Raw genomic sequence first — 12,342 nt, 5'->3', positions numbered from 1 at the left:
CATCAGACCTCTTCGCAACTAGGGTTTCTGGTCTGAATGCTCTTCCACCGATTCACTTTTCCGCAAATCTTCACAATCTGCTATCAACTTCGCCAAAGTAGCAGTCAAAGTCGCTCTCTAGATGTGCTCTCAAAAATGCTAAGTGAGAAATGAGACTGCAAAACACATTTTTATTTGCCTTTTGCTAAACCGGTTGAACATACCCTAATCACCGTTCAACTCTAGAACTTGCTACCGGTTCACATATCTCATCCAATTTACAGGTTTCATCTCAAAATCACTTCATAACATCATATTGCAGCAAAATATGTAGATTTGACTTACCGCATACCATTTAGGGGGTTCGGAAATGGATCTGACAATATGCTCCCCCTAAGCTTCATCATAGCTTAGTTTTCTAGTGAGAGATTCTCCACACCAGGTGAAGAATTGGAGTCCTCCGATGATTTCTCCTCACTTTTCTTCCTCCATATCTTATTCATCTCACTTCTGGTTTCTTCCACATCTACCTTCTTTTTTTTCTTTTCCGGTCAACAGACTGATTAACCGGTTTGTTCATTCAAGCTCTACAAAATCTTGCAATGTGTCTCAGTTTGTGACAGTGGAAACATGCCATTCTAGACGCTCTCCAGGGTCCATCATTGCTTCTACCAATTCTTCTCCGACAATTCATAGCTACATGACCATAGTTGTGACGGATTGAACATGTCACATTCCATCTATTCTCGATATCATATGGACAAGACCGGTTCACATAAGGTCTCTGCCAACTAGGGTTCCTCCGGTCATTGTAAGATCTCTGCCAAGTAGGGTTTCTCTGGTCATTGTAAGATCTCTGCCATTCATCATTAGACCTCTGATCCATGTAAGATCTCTGATTGTTCACCCTTGACCTGCATTCAATAGCTCTATGCCCATACTTGTTGTAATTGAAGCAATATCCATCAAAAGTACTGGATCTACTTCTACAAACATTTGCAGTATGACCTACCTTATGACAGTTAAAACATACTGGTTTGTAGGTTCTCTTACCGTTGTTTTTCTTGGTGTTTGGTGCAGATTTGGCTTCATGCATGGTGTCCTTGGTACCAAATGGCTCTCCTGGTCCAAAGGTTGTGTATTTCAAGCCATGTGTATCTCCTTTCTGCCTTTGTATCCGAATATGCTCATCAAGCATTGTAGTGCTCTTGTTGAATTTAGCTAGTAACTTATTTGTATCAGCCAACTCCTTGGTAACTTCCTCATTCTTCTTTGTGAGACTTTCTCTAAGAGACAACCATGTCTAGATCAGCTTGTATTTCCTCTTTTTCTTCCTTTTCCTCATGAAGATGTGCATGCAAGGTACCAATCTCCCGGTTCAGCTTAACGATCTCATCCTCCTTATCTCTTATTGTGTCTTTAGCTGTCCTTCTGGCTTCCAACTCTTGGCTCATCCTGATGGTAAGGGCTTCCAACTCTCTCCTTGGATTTGTCTTATCATCATTAAGCTTTTCCACCTCATTAGACAAGGCATCAATGTTTGCTTCCTTAGATGAACTGTATTTTAACAATTGCTTAGCCAACTCTCTTCTCTTAGCCAATGAAGCTTTGTACTTGACCCTTAGTTCACCAAGGGCTTCTTCAGATTCTGCAAACTTGTTTGAAAACTCTTTGTAACTCATTGAACCTTCCCCCATGTTAGCTTTAGAGATCCTTCCCAAGCGGTTAAGCCTTTAAGGGAATTAGGCTTTGATACAAATTGTTATTATGAGGATCCAGTTACTACTGAGAGGGGGGGGAGTGAATCAGTAGTAAAACAATTCTGCAATACTTCAAAAACCTTTACTGGTAACTACTCAAACAATCTTCTTAAGCAGATTTACCAAACCATTCACTCAAGTGTTCATCATTATGCAAACATAGTTAAGATATCAAATGCACAAATCAACAATGCAAACACCACATGAACACAGAGATTTTTCACGTGGAAAGCCAATTGGGAAAAACCACGGTGGGAATTACCACCTACAAAATGTTTGCACTCTTTTGGAATGCGCCCGGTTAAAGGCCTAGCCTGGTTAAGAGCTTACAATATGCCCAGTTAAGAGTAGACCCTGTTAGGAGTCACCTGGTTAAGGGATTTTGCCTCAGCCCTGTTAGGAGCTCTACCCTGTTAGGAGTAACCTTGTTAGAGGATTTCAAACTCAAGTTAATTAGCCACCCGGTGAAGGGATTTACAATGTAAAACCTGTTAGGATCTACCCGGTTAAGGGATTTCAAATTGATGTAACTGTTAAGGAACAACAATGCAAATGATCTGATTACAACACTTCGTTGCTTGCTAGTACAAATCCTTTTCATCACAACTTTGCTACACACATGCATACACTTCAATTTGGTTCGAGAACACCTTTTCAAATCATTGACACAAAATCTCTTCTCCAACTAGCCCTAAATACACTTTTCAGTTAGGTCAGCTACATAACCCTAACTACATTCAAAATACAATGAATTTACATTTAGCGCAGCAAAACAATCTGCCAAAATACATTATAGATCATTACAACAAATTTCTAGACAATTTCCACCGTTGAATGATCACCGCACATCGATTTGATAAGCAATCAAACCCTTGTCACATTCTCCTAAGCACTTTGTTGTTTCCCAAGAAATCCGATCTTTGTACGCGCTCAAATACAGTCTTAACACATGGATTTTGACACGTCATCACTAAGTTATGATCATGATAAGATCCACTGCCAAACCTTAAATCATTACTGGTTAAAGATTTGTTGCCAGTATACATTCTTCTTCACAAACTTCACAACAGTCAATCATAACTCACTTAATAGTCTGAATCTGCTGATGCGGTTTGGAACATAGGTGCATGTTCCTATCTTCAACACTCCTATAAAACCGCAACGTCTAACTCGTCTTCAATCGTCCGTACCAGTCTCTTGATCATCGCTCTGTTCCTGTTTACCTTGCTGTCAACCGGTTCCACTACTGTTAGGCTATACCGTTAGGTCTAGACGACTTAGATGATTAAGCAAACATGGTTGCCATCAATGACAACACAAATAAAGTCATCAAACAACTTACAACTATATCATCATCATCTAGTCAACAATCTCCATCAACTTTTCCGGTCATCTTCATCTCATCAACATCTCCTGCCAACAATCTCCCCATTATTATCTTCATCAGTTATGCCAACACACGTCTTAAATAGAGATAAGAAAAAAACGAAGACCTCTGCATCCATGATATCATTAAATTTTTTTTGTCGGTTCATAAAGACGTTATAAATGTTTGAAGCTGCCCATTCCAAAGCGTTACAACTCTGCAGGCCATCGCACCTATGTAAGGATAAAATCTGACATAAAAATTTGATGCTGCTGACCCACCATTTTCAAGCTATCACAACCCATGAATAAGGTAAATCGACACGCCTATAAAAATCAACCTTCAAATGCTGAGATGGCAGATAAGCTGACTAAGTAGGTGAAGTGGACAAACAGCCAGCTCAATTAGACACCCAAGCAGCTCAAGCATACAACCAAGTAGCTCAACTAGGTAACTAAGTAGCTCAACTAGGCAACCAAGTGGCTAAAGTACACACGACCAAGGAGCTCAACTAGGTAGCCAAGTAGCTCAAGCACACAACCAAGTAGTTAAACCATGCAACCAAGTAGCCCAAGCACACAACAAAGTAGCTCAACCAGGTAGCTTATGAAAATCGGATGAATAATCAGCAGCTTGACAAGTATTTCATTGCAATTCTCTTTTCAACAAACCTTTGACATCAATGACAAAATAATCAACAGAGGAGAAGTAATGAAATTATCCATGTAATGAAGGTGTATTAGCCATTGTGAGGAAGTAATAAAAATTTCAAATTGAGCATGGAGGGAGGCAGAAAGAGGTTTTGGCGAAATAGAGGATGTTGAGGACAGGAATGAGACTATGCTTGTTGATAGGGAAGGGATCCTCTGTATACAACTTTACTTAGATTAAAGGGGAATCAAGAAGTTTTACGTCAGGCTTGGCCCGATGACGGAAATTCTTTGATGAACAATCGTATGTTTAGATTAATGATCCCCCACCTAAACCTGATGGTAACCAACTTTCCCATTGATCTTTAATTGATTGATTTGTAGGAATCTAGCTGTTGATTGTTTATGTTCAATGATTTATTTAGAAGCTGGGTGACTTTGATGGGTTTAGATAAAGGCGAAGAGTTTTTATTATTTCTCATTGTATATAAGTTATAACAACAAGTTGGACACGATAAAATTCTATCAAGGGTCGTTCTTCTAGTTCTGGTCCTTAGTGGGTTGATGGATTTGTTACTGTTTCTGCTTATTCCAATACTTCCCCAACTATTTTAGTTTGACTAGGAGGTTGTTTTGCTGGCTAAAGAGGCTAATTCTTCAACATCATAACTTTTGCGTAGAAACAGGCTATGCCATCATTTTGTTGTATAATTTGTTGTTTGGTATTCTCTACCACTCTATCATGTTGGTGTTTGCTCGGTCGGAAGTAGTCGAATTTCCCTTCTTCTAGACATAATTCCTCACCCACTCCTTCAGTTTGCTTTTTTTTATTCTTTTTGGTAACAGTTTCTTGTCTAGTCAAAAGTATAGTCTTATTTTCCTTAGTTCCAAACTTGTTCTTCTTGGTTTGCATTTGTTGTTCTTCATTGGAACATTCTCCATTTGATGTATCAAAAATCTACTCTTTGACTACCTCTTACTCTTTGTGGTGGCATTCTTCTAAATACCCTAGCTCCTCTATGTCCTTGTAGATCATCACTTTTGGATTGTGATGTTGCATTCTGGTAAAATTGTTGTGCGTTGTCACATGTAAATATGTCACGAGAACCATCTTTGCAAAATGGACACTTCTTCTTCTTGGCCCAACATTTAGTAACATAATGGCCTACCTTCTCAAAGTTATGGCAAGTAGCATTATTTCTCAAATGATTGTTTCTACTAGGTTCTCTTCCTTATAGTTTGATTGTCTATTATCTTCAATGTAAGCTTGTGGTGGGCTATCTTCCAATGCATAAGCCATTTCAATTGTCCCTCCAAGGTGGTTGTTTGTATCCTGCATCATTATTATACAAGGGGCCTCTCGCAAGTCCTTTGACACATGCTATATTTGTATCTTTGCATCAGAGTTACTGTTCATTGGGCATCTTGGATTAAGGTGATTTACTACATTGTGGACTTGAAATTGATTTGCAGGATAATTCTCAGTGAGGTGGCTATCCTATTCTTTGCAAGTTCCACAATATAATAAATTTGTTTTAATTGGTGTGTTTTTTAGTTCTACATGTAATGTTGGTGCAGTTCTTTCTCCTTGAGCTTTAGGGCAGTCATTCTGGATGTGGCTTTCCCTTGAACAATGTGTGCACCAAATCTCCTTAGTTTTCTTCGCCTCTCCTCTTGCTAAAATGCCATTTTGTATTTTTAGTTGTTCTACTGCTAGTCTCCTTTGTGTCATCTTTCTATAGTTTCTGCCATGTTTGAGCTTTTTTTGCAGTATGCCATTGTGATCAGATTTGTATAGGAATCAAATATCCTTCCATTCAATGTTACTCTTATGTCTCTCTGTAGTTCAGAGATAAACCATTTAATCTTTTGTTGTTCTTATAGTGGTTCCTCCAATTTGTGACATACTTCTTCAAATCTTTTGTCATAAGCCTTCATAGATTCATCTTCTCTTTGCAATAAGTCCCTCATTTTACTAATACTCTCTGTAGGGATGTCTAGAGTGTTAAAGTTTGCTAAGAAATCTTGGTTCACTTCATCCCAACAGTTCTCGTGTTTCAGATAAGTTTTCTTATAAAAATCCAGCACATCCTTCCGCAAGGAAGATACAAAATCTAATAGCTTTTGCTTATTCTTTTCAATTTCTCATCTTTCCCACAGTGATTCCAATAGGAATATGTGTTCCATGGCCTTTTTAGTATCATTTGCAAAATATTTTGATTTTGATTTATGATTCCATTTTGCTCACTTTCTTCTCTGTTTTAGGTTTTGCGGATTTGTGGACTTCTTTTCTCTTCCTTTTCTTTCTTCACACTTTTTATTATATGGGGTTTATATTCTCTGCCCTCATTTCTTGCTAATTTTATGTCAAAGTATTCTTTCCCAAGGATTTCTTCCTAATCTACTTCTTTATCCTCTTTATCTCTTGTTTTTTTGTTTTGCAATATCTCTTCTACCATAATTCTTCTACTCTTGTATGGCTTGGGGGATGGGTTCTAGTTTGAGAGTTGTGACTCTTCAAAACATCTCTTCATCTTTTTATTTGTTAACATCATCTCACTAGTTAATGAACACAATTCTCCTCCCAAATTAAATTTAATATTCTCTTCTTTTTCTATTTCATCTCTCCTTAATTTTCTTATATTAACTAGTATTTCCAAATATTCTTCTTGAACAATAGAACTTTTTTCAAAGTTTTAAAAAATTCAATAAATCTATCATCCAATTTAACTATTGGGTTTGATAGATCCAGTCTAATTGTAATACCCCAACGACAACCATCTAGATCTTCTATAATCATCAATGTCTTTCTTCAAACTAGTTATGATTTGTCCCACTTTTTCCCAACATGAATTTGATTTCTTCAAGGTCATCCAATCTTCTTCCATGTTTTCTTTTCCTTAAATCTTCAAAACAAGAATTATGCACAAGATTGCGAAGTAAATGGCACCTTAATCCTTACATGGAGTTGGTTTTTGTATTGCAATGGAATTTTATAAGAATTGGAGGTACTTTGGAAGCATCTCACCAACTTTTGTTTTATGTTCCAAAAAGACTAGTGGTATTTGAGAATTGTTATCAAATTTCAACAGATTTAGCTTGTACAGTAAGAGAGAGCACTATTGATTTTTCCAAAGTTAGCTATGACCATTAGTGGATATTGGTTTCATTTCCCTTAGCCATTGAACTAAGGGAAATGAAACCAATGGTTATTATTCGATAAAGTTGAAAATCTGAGGTGGGATCCCATGAGAAATATAATTTGGCATTTATTATCCCCATGGCCTAAAATCTTGAATATCAACATCAATAGTTACCACAGATTTAATTTACAAGGATGCTCAGGATAATGTAGGTATAATTACGAGGTCAAGTGCAGCTGGTTTGTTTCAAGAGGATCCTCGACTGGATACATTTGCTGCACCTTCAGTTATAGCTACACAATCAGGAAGTATCTCTGTAGAAGTGCCCACAGTAAAAGATCGTCTACCTTTGTTTCTAGTGTCAAGTGCAGCTGGTTTGTTTCAAGAGGATCCTCAACTGGATACTTTTGTTGCACCTTCAGTTGTAGCTGTGCAATCAGGAAGTATGTCTGTAGAAGTGCCCACAATAAAAGATCTCTCACTGCTTCTAGTGTTCTAGAGAATCCAATTTTTTTCATTTCCTATTATTCTCTATCACACATAGTTGCACTTTAGAGGAAGGTAGCCCAAACACTAGGGGAGGTACCTGTTGTCACCTACACCAACTCAGCCTATGACTCTTTATCAGTGTTTCCATCATATTTATCAGGTTGCATGATGACTCTTTGGTATGTTCAGCTTTTTCAAATATCTCTCAGATACAAGTCCGAACTGACATGCTTGGGCATTTCATTGCTTGTGTTTTTTAAAATACACCAAGTTAATAAGCTTTGGTGCTAGACTGGTGAGCAGCTTAAAAAGTGGTTATGATCAGAGAGCCTACTATTCGATTGGAGCAAAAAACTGAAACATTAAAAAGAGTCACTACAGAGAAAAGAAGGGCAGGCTTAGAAACTATCTCTGTGATCACATAGCAGAAACTATTGCATTAATTAAATTCCATTGCAGAGTTTGACTGTATTCACTAATTGAAATATTGAACTTTTGGTATTTAGTGATATACCAATTAAGTAATTTAGTCTTCAACATATATTTCTTGCATTATTCCTTAATAAATCTTGATTTCTGTTATTTTCATTTTGAGCAGTTTATAATCAAAGCAGAGCGAATTGAATGCTCTAAGTACATTTTAGTCTACATTGTTTCTGTATCTCAAAGGTCAAGATTTGTGTGTGATACATTGGTCGTTTTGTTATTTATTTTACTTTGTGGTTAGATTAAGTTTAGTTATAATAGTTTCCGTTTTGGTTGTATTTTTGTAAACCATTTAGGCAAGAGTAATGCATATATTAGTTTCATTAGTGTTGACGTAAAAATGGGAGGGTTTTATAACCCCTAACTATGTTTGTGCAAAAATGCTGGACAACAAAACTGTTGGAAAATTATTGTTGTTTAATGGTATGTATTGGAATTGGAGTCACTAGTCAATTTCAGTGTCTCCTAAGATTCTTTGTGAACACCTACCTATAGGTCAAAAAGGATAATTGTTTCTTGTTAACATTGTGATTTTTGAAGCACGGTTCACTTGTATTGAATTATGTGAAAAATAGAAAACACATTTCAGAGGTTCCAAAAATAGAAGTGCCGACTAATAATTAACTGTAAGGGGTTTTAGTATTCTATGACTCTATAACCCTCTGGCATAATGACTGCAGGATAACATTCACACCAACCGTGCAACACTGCAGTATGGCAGCAGTTATTGGTTTGTGTTTACGAGTTAAATTGATGCGGAGTTTTCCTCCACATTACAAGGTCAGGGACCATTATTCCCTCAATAATTTTGTTAATTGTAAAAGTTCAATACATCATGTTTGTATGCTTAGTGGCATGCATATATTTATATTCTTCTTTTCATTGTTAATGCACTTTCCAAAGAGAAACCAAGAACAAACCATATATTTTGTGAAATAACATTGCTTACATCATTATTTATTTATACATATTCAAACAATTTAGCCTAGCAGGTTGTCTGAACTTTTTTGGCTAGCTTGCAAGAGGATGATCTTTGAATCAAACAAGAGGAAGTATAATGACTTCAAATGTTGCAGAGTTTCTCCATAGTAATATCATTTTAAAGAAACACATAAATTATATTTGTAAAGGATCTTTGAATCAAAACAGGAGAAAGTACAACGACTTCAAATGTTGCAGAGTTTCTGCATAGAAAATTCACTGTAAAGAATACATAAATTATATTCATATACACTAGAGTGTGAAAGGGCTGATGGTAGTGATAAATATGCTTTTAAAACTCATCAAAGGAGTGTATAAACAGCTTTTGATAAAGAATATAATAGAACAAGGCAATGCAGTGCATGTTTATAATGGTAACTAGTAAGTAGCTGCCTAACTGGATAGAGTGTGATTTGGATTGAAGAATGACGATTTCGTGATAGAGTGAATGGTCTTTTGGCCCATGGCAGTTACAGTGTTACCTGGACACCATACAAACTACATGGATAATGTAGACTGGTGATATTCCATAGAGAGCCACGTATACAAAACCTCTCAAGATATTTTGAAAAAACAGTCTGACCTATGATAAGATTGCTTCAATACAGCCCAACATAGTTTGGGACTGATAGAGACCTATTTAGATTTGTTAAAACGGCTGAAGAGGATTCATGTCCACTAACTCAATTTGCAATGCAGGAGCCACAGGGTGTATAAAATTATGTCACTCACATAGCAGAGAGATATAGAAATAGCATTTTTCTTAGGTGCACAAGAAACTAGGCTTAATTGGCAGTAAGTAGCTACGGTTATGCACCCAAGGACAAGTTTAATTTTGGATTGACTCAGTGCTTTGGACTTATGACAAAGTTGCTAATTACTAAATACAACAGTGTATTTGAAGCATGATGTAATCAAGTCTCAAATTCTGAATTGAAGTTGTAACTCATCTAGCATCTGCTACCACCAAATGTAGCACAGTAGCTGTATGCAATGCACAACAGAGCATGGGGATATGCAAAATTGTAACCAACACGCTTTTCAACTACATCAAATAATTCTGCTGGTATGGAGAAATGGGCAAGTCCAGATGCAGGGAGGCAATTGGTGTTAGAATAATTATTACATCTGTGAGTTAGCTAATATGCACTCAGCTTGTTATGGGCTTTATAGTATTATTCACTCCTGTTGAGTTGCCGGTGAAAAATAAATTGAATGAATGATTCAATAATTGGATAATTACATTGAACGATATACACACGTATATATAGAGGTTACAAGACGATGTTCTATAATTAGAACACAACGTTAAAGTAAAAGAGCTAAAAGCTAAATTAAGCTTAAAAGCTAATTAACTAAAAAGAAAAAGCTAAATGCTAAATAAAGCTTAAAAGCTAATTAATTAAAAAGAAAAAGCTAAATGTTAAATAAAGCTTAAAAACTATTTAACTAAAAAGTTAAATGACCATTAAACAAGGAACTAAATATGGGTGACTAAAATATAATTAAATATTCTAATACCCTCCCTTAATGGTCATGCTATCTATCACACCAAGCTGCCCTCTAAATTTGAGAAACTTTGCCGGGCTCAAGGACTTGGTGAGGATATTTGCAGTTTGATCTTCTGTAGGAATGTACTGCAGTATCACTGATCCATCTTCAACATGCTGGCGGATGAAATGACAATGAAGCTCCACATGCTTTGTCCGCTCATGGAAGACTGGATTTTTGGCTAATTTTAGAACCCCTTGATTATCACAAAACAAGGGAGTAGGTCCTGGTTGAGACATTTGCATGTCTGCAAGCATCCTACGTAGCCAAATTGCCTCACATGCTGCCTTAACAGTTCCCCGATACTCTACTTCGGTCGAGGAAAGAGCTACTGCTTGTTGCTTGTTGCTGGTCCATGTGATTGTACCCAAGCTGAAAACATACCTAGAAGTTGACTTTCTGTCATCAACACAACCTGCCCAATCTGAGTCTGTAAAACCAACCAGCCTAGGATCTTTGCTTCTACTGTACAGAATGCCAAAATCAGGAGTGCCCTTCACATATCTAAGCACACGCTTCGCTGCAACCCAATGTTCGGCTGACATGAAGCGGGAAATATAGCTCACAGCATAACTGATGTCAGGTCTAGTGGTGGTGAGATAGATGAGGCTGCCCACTAGTTGCTTGAATGAAGACTCATCCACTACAGGTGAATCTGATTTGGCTGATAATTTGAGCCCTATCTCCATAGGTGTAGATGCAAGTTTACAATCTTGCATTCGAAACTTATCTAGTAGGCTCTTGGCATACTTTGACTGAGAAATGAATATGTGCCTATCAGTCTGCCAAACCTCTACATCGAGACAATAATGGGAAGTCCCAAATCTGTCATATCAAAATGCTGACACAAATTCTGTTTGACCTACATGATCAGATGTGTTGCATTGCCAGTAATGATGAGATCATCAACATAGACAAGTAGAAATAGAATATCATCACTAGTATGTTTGACATACAAATTGGGATCTGAAGGACTCTTCTAAAAGCCTTAATCAATCAAGTACTTATCAATTTTGATGTACCATGCACGAGGAGCCTGTTTGAGGCCATAGAGTGCTTTGACTAGTCTACATACCTGGTGTTCCTTACCGGCAACCTTGAAACTTGGAGGCTGCGTCATGTAGACTTCTTCCTGCAAATCACCATTGAGAAAGGCACTCTTGACGTCCATTTGATGGACTTTCCATCCAAATTGAGCTGAGAGAGCGAGGACAAGCCTAATGGTACTCATCTTGGCTGTGGGAGCAAATGTCTCCTCATAGTCGATGCCCTCCTTCTGTGAAAACCCTTTTGCCACCAACCGAGCCTTGTACTTATCAAGACTTCCATCAGCTTTATACTTGACTTTAAACACCCATTTGCAGCCAATGGGCTTCTTTCCTGGAGGAAGATCAGACAATACCCAAGTGTTGTTTTTCAGAAGACTATGTTGCTCTGCTGCCATAGCCTTTTCACATTCAGGTACACATTTAGCCTCTGTATATGTTTGAGGCTCATAAATACTGTGAATGTTGGCCATAAGAGCAAAATTAACTGTGTGTTGTTGGCTTTTACCTCTAATGGATCTACCCTCAATGAGCTCATCATCATGAAGATCACCAATGGTCTTGGCCCACCACTTAGGCCGGAGAGTAGAAGTACCAACATCTGCTGCAGGATGAAGAGTGCCTGAAATATCTGGAGCAAGCTCATCTGGATGTGGATCGAGAAGATCTTGAGGAAAGTCAGGGGGTGCAATGTCATGCCTGGGAGACCCCACAACTTCAGAGTCAACTAAATCCCTCCCATCAAGTGGAGCTAAGGGAAGACGAACACCCATACTTACAGCCTTTAGAGGGTGATCCTCAGTGCTCAAATCAGGAGAGGAAGGCTGAAAAGGCCCCCTTTCTTCATAAAATACTACATCTCGACTGAATATGAGGTGATTGGTGTCTATA

The 12,342-nt window shown here is 37.6% G+C and overlaps 1 protein-coding gene across 1 annotated transcript in view; it reads left to right on the top strand.

Moving 5' to 3' along the window:
• Positions 1–12,342, top strand: part of LOC131048031 (protein AE7-like 1) — an 85,284-nt gene that overhangs the window by 16,094 nt on the left and 56,848 nt on the right. The window contains exon 3 of the mRNA XM_059207098.1: positions 8,554–8,653. Coding sequence (XP_059063081.1) covers positions 8,554–8,653 — 100 coding nt within the window. The remainder of the gene's footprint in view (positions 1–8,553; positions 8,654–12,342) is intronic.

The sequence above is a fragment of the Cryptomeria japonica genome, chromosome 6 (assembly GCF_030272615.1).
Source record: "Cryptomeria japonica chromosome 6, Sugi_1.0, whole genome shotgun sequence".
Taxonomy (NCBI): domain Eukaryota; kingdom Viridiplantae; phylum Streptophyta; class Pinopsida; order Cupressales; family Cupressaceae; genus Cryptomeria; species Cryptomeria japonica.
This window is presented reverse-complemented; position numbering and strand designations above follow the sequence as displayed.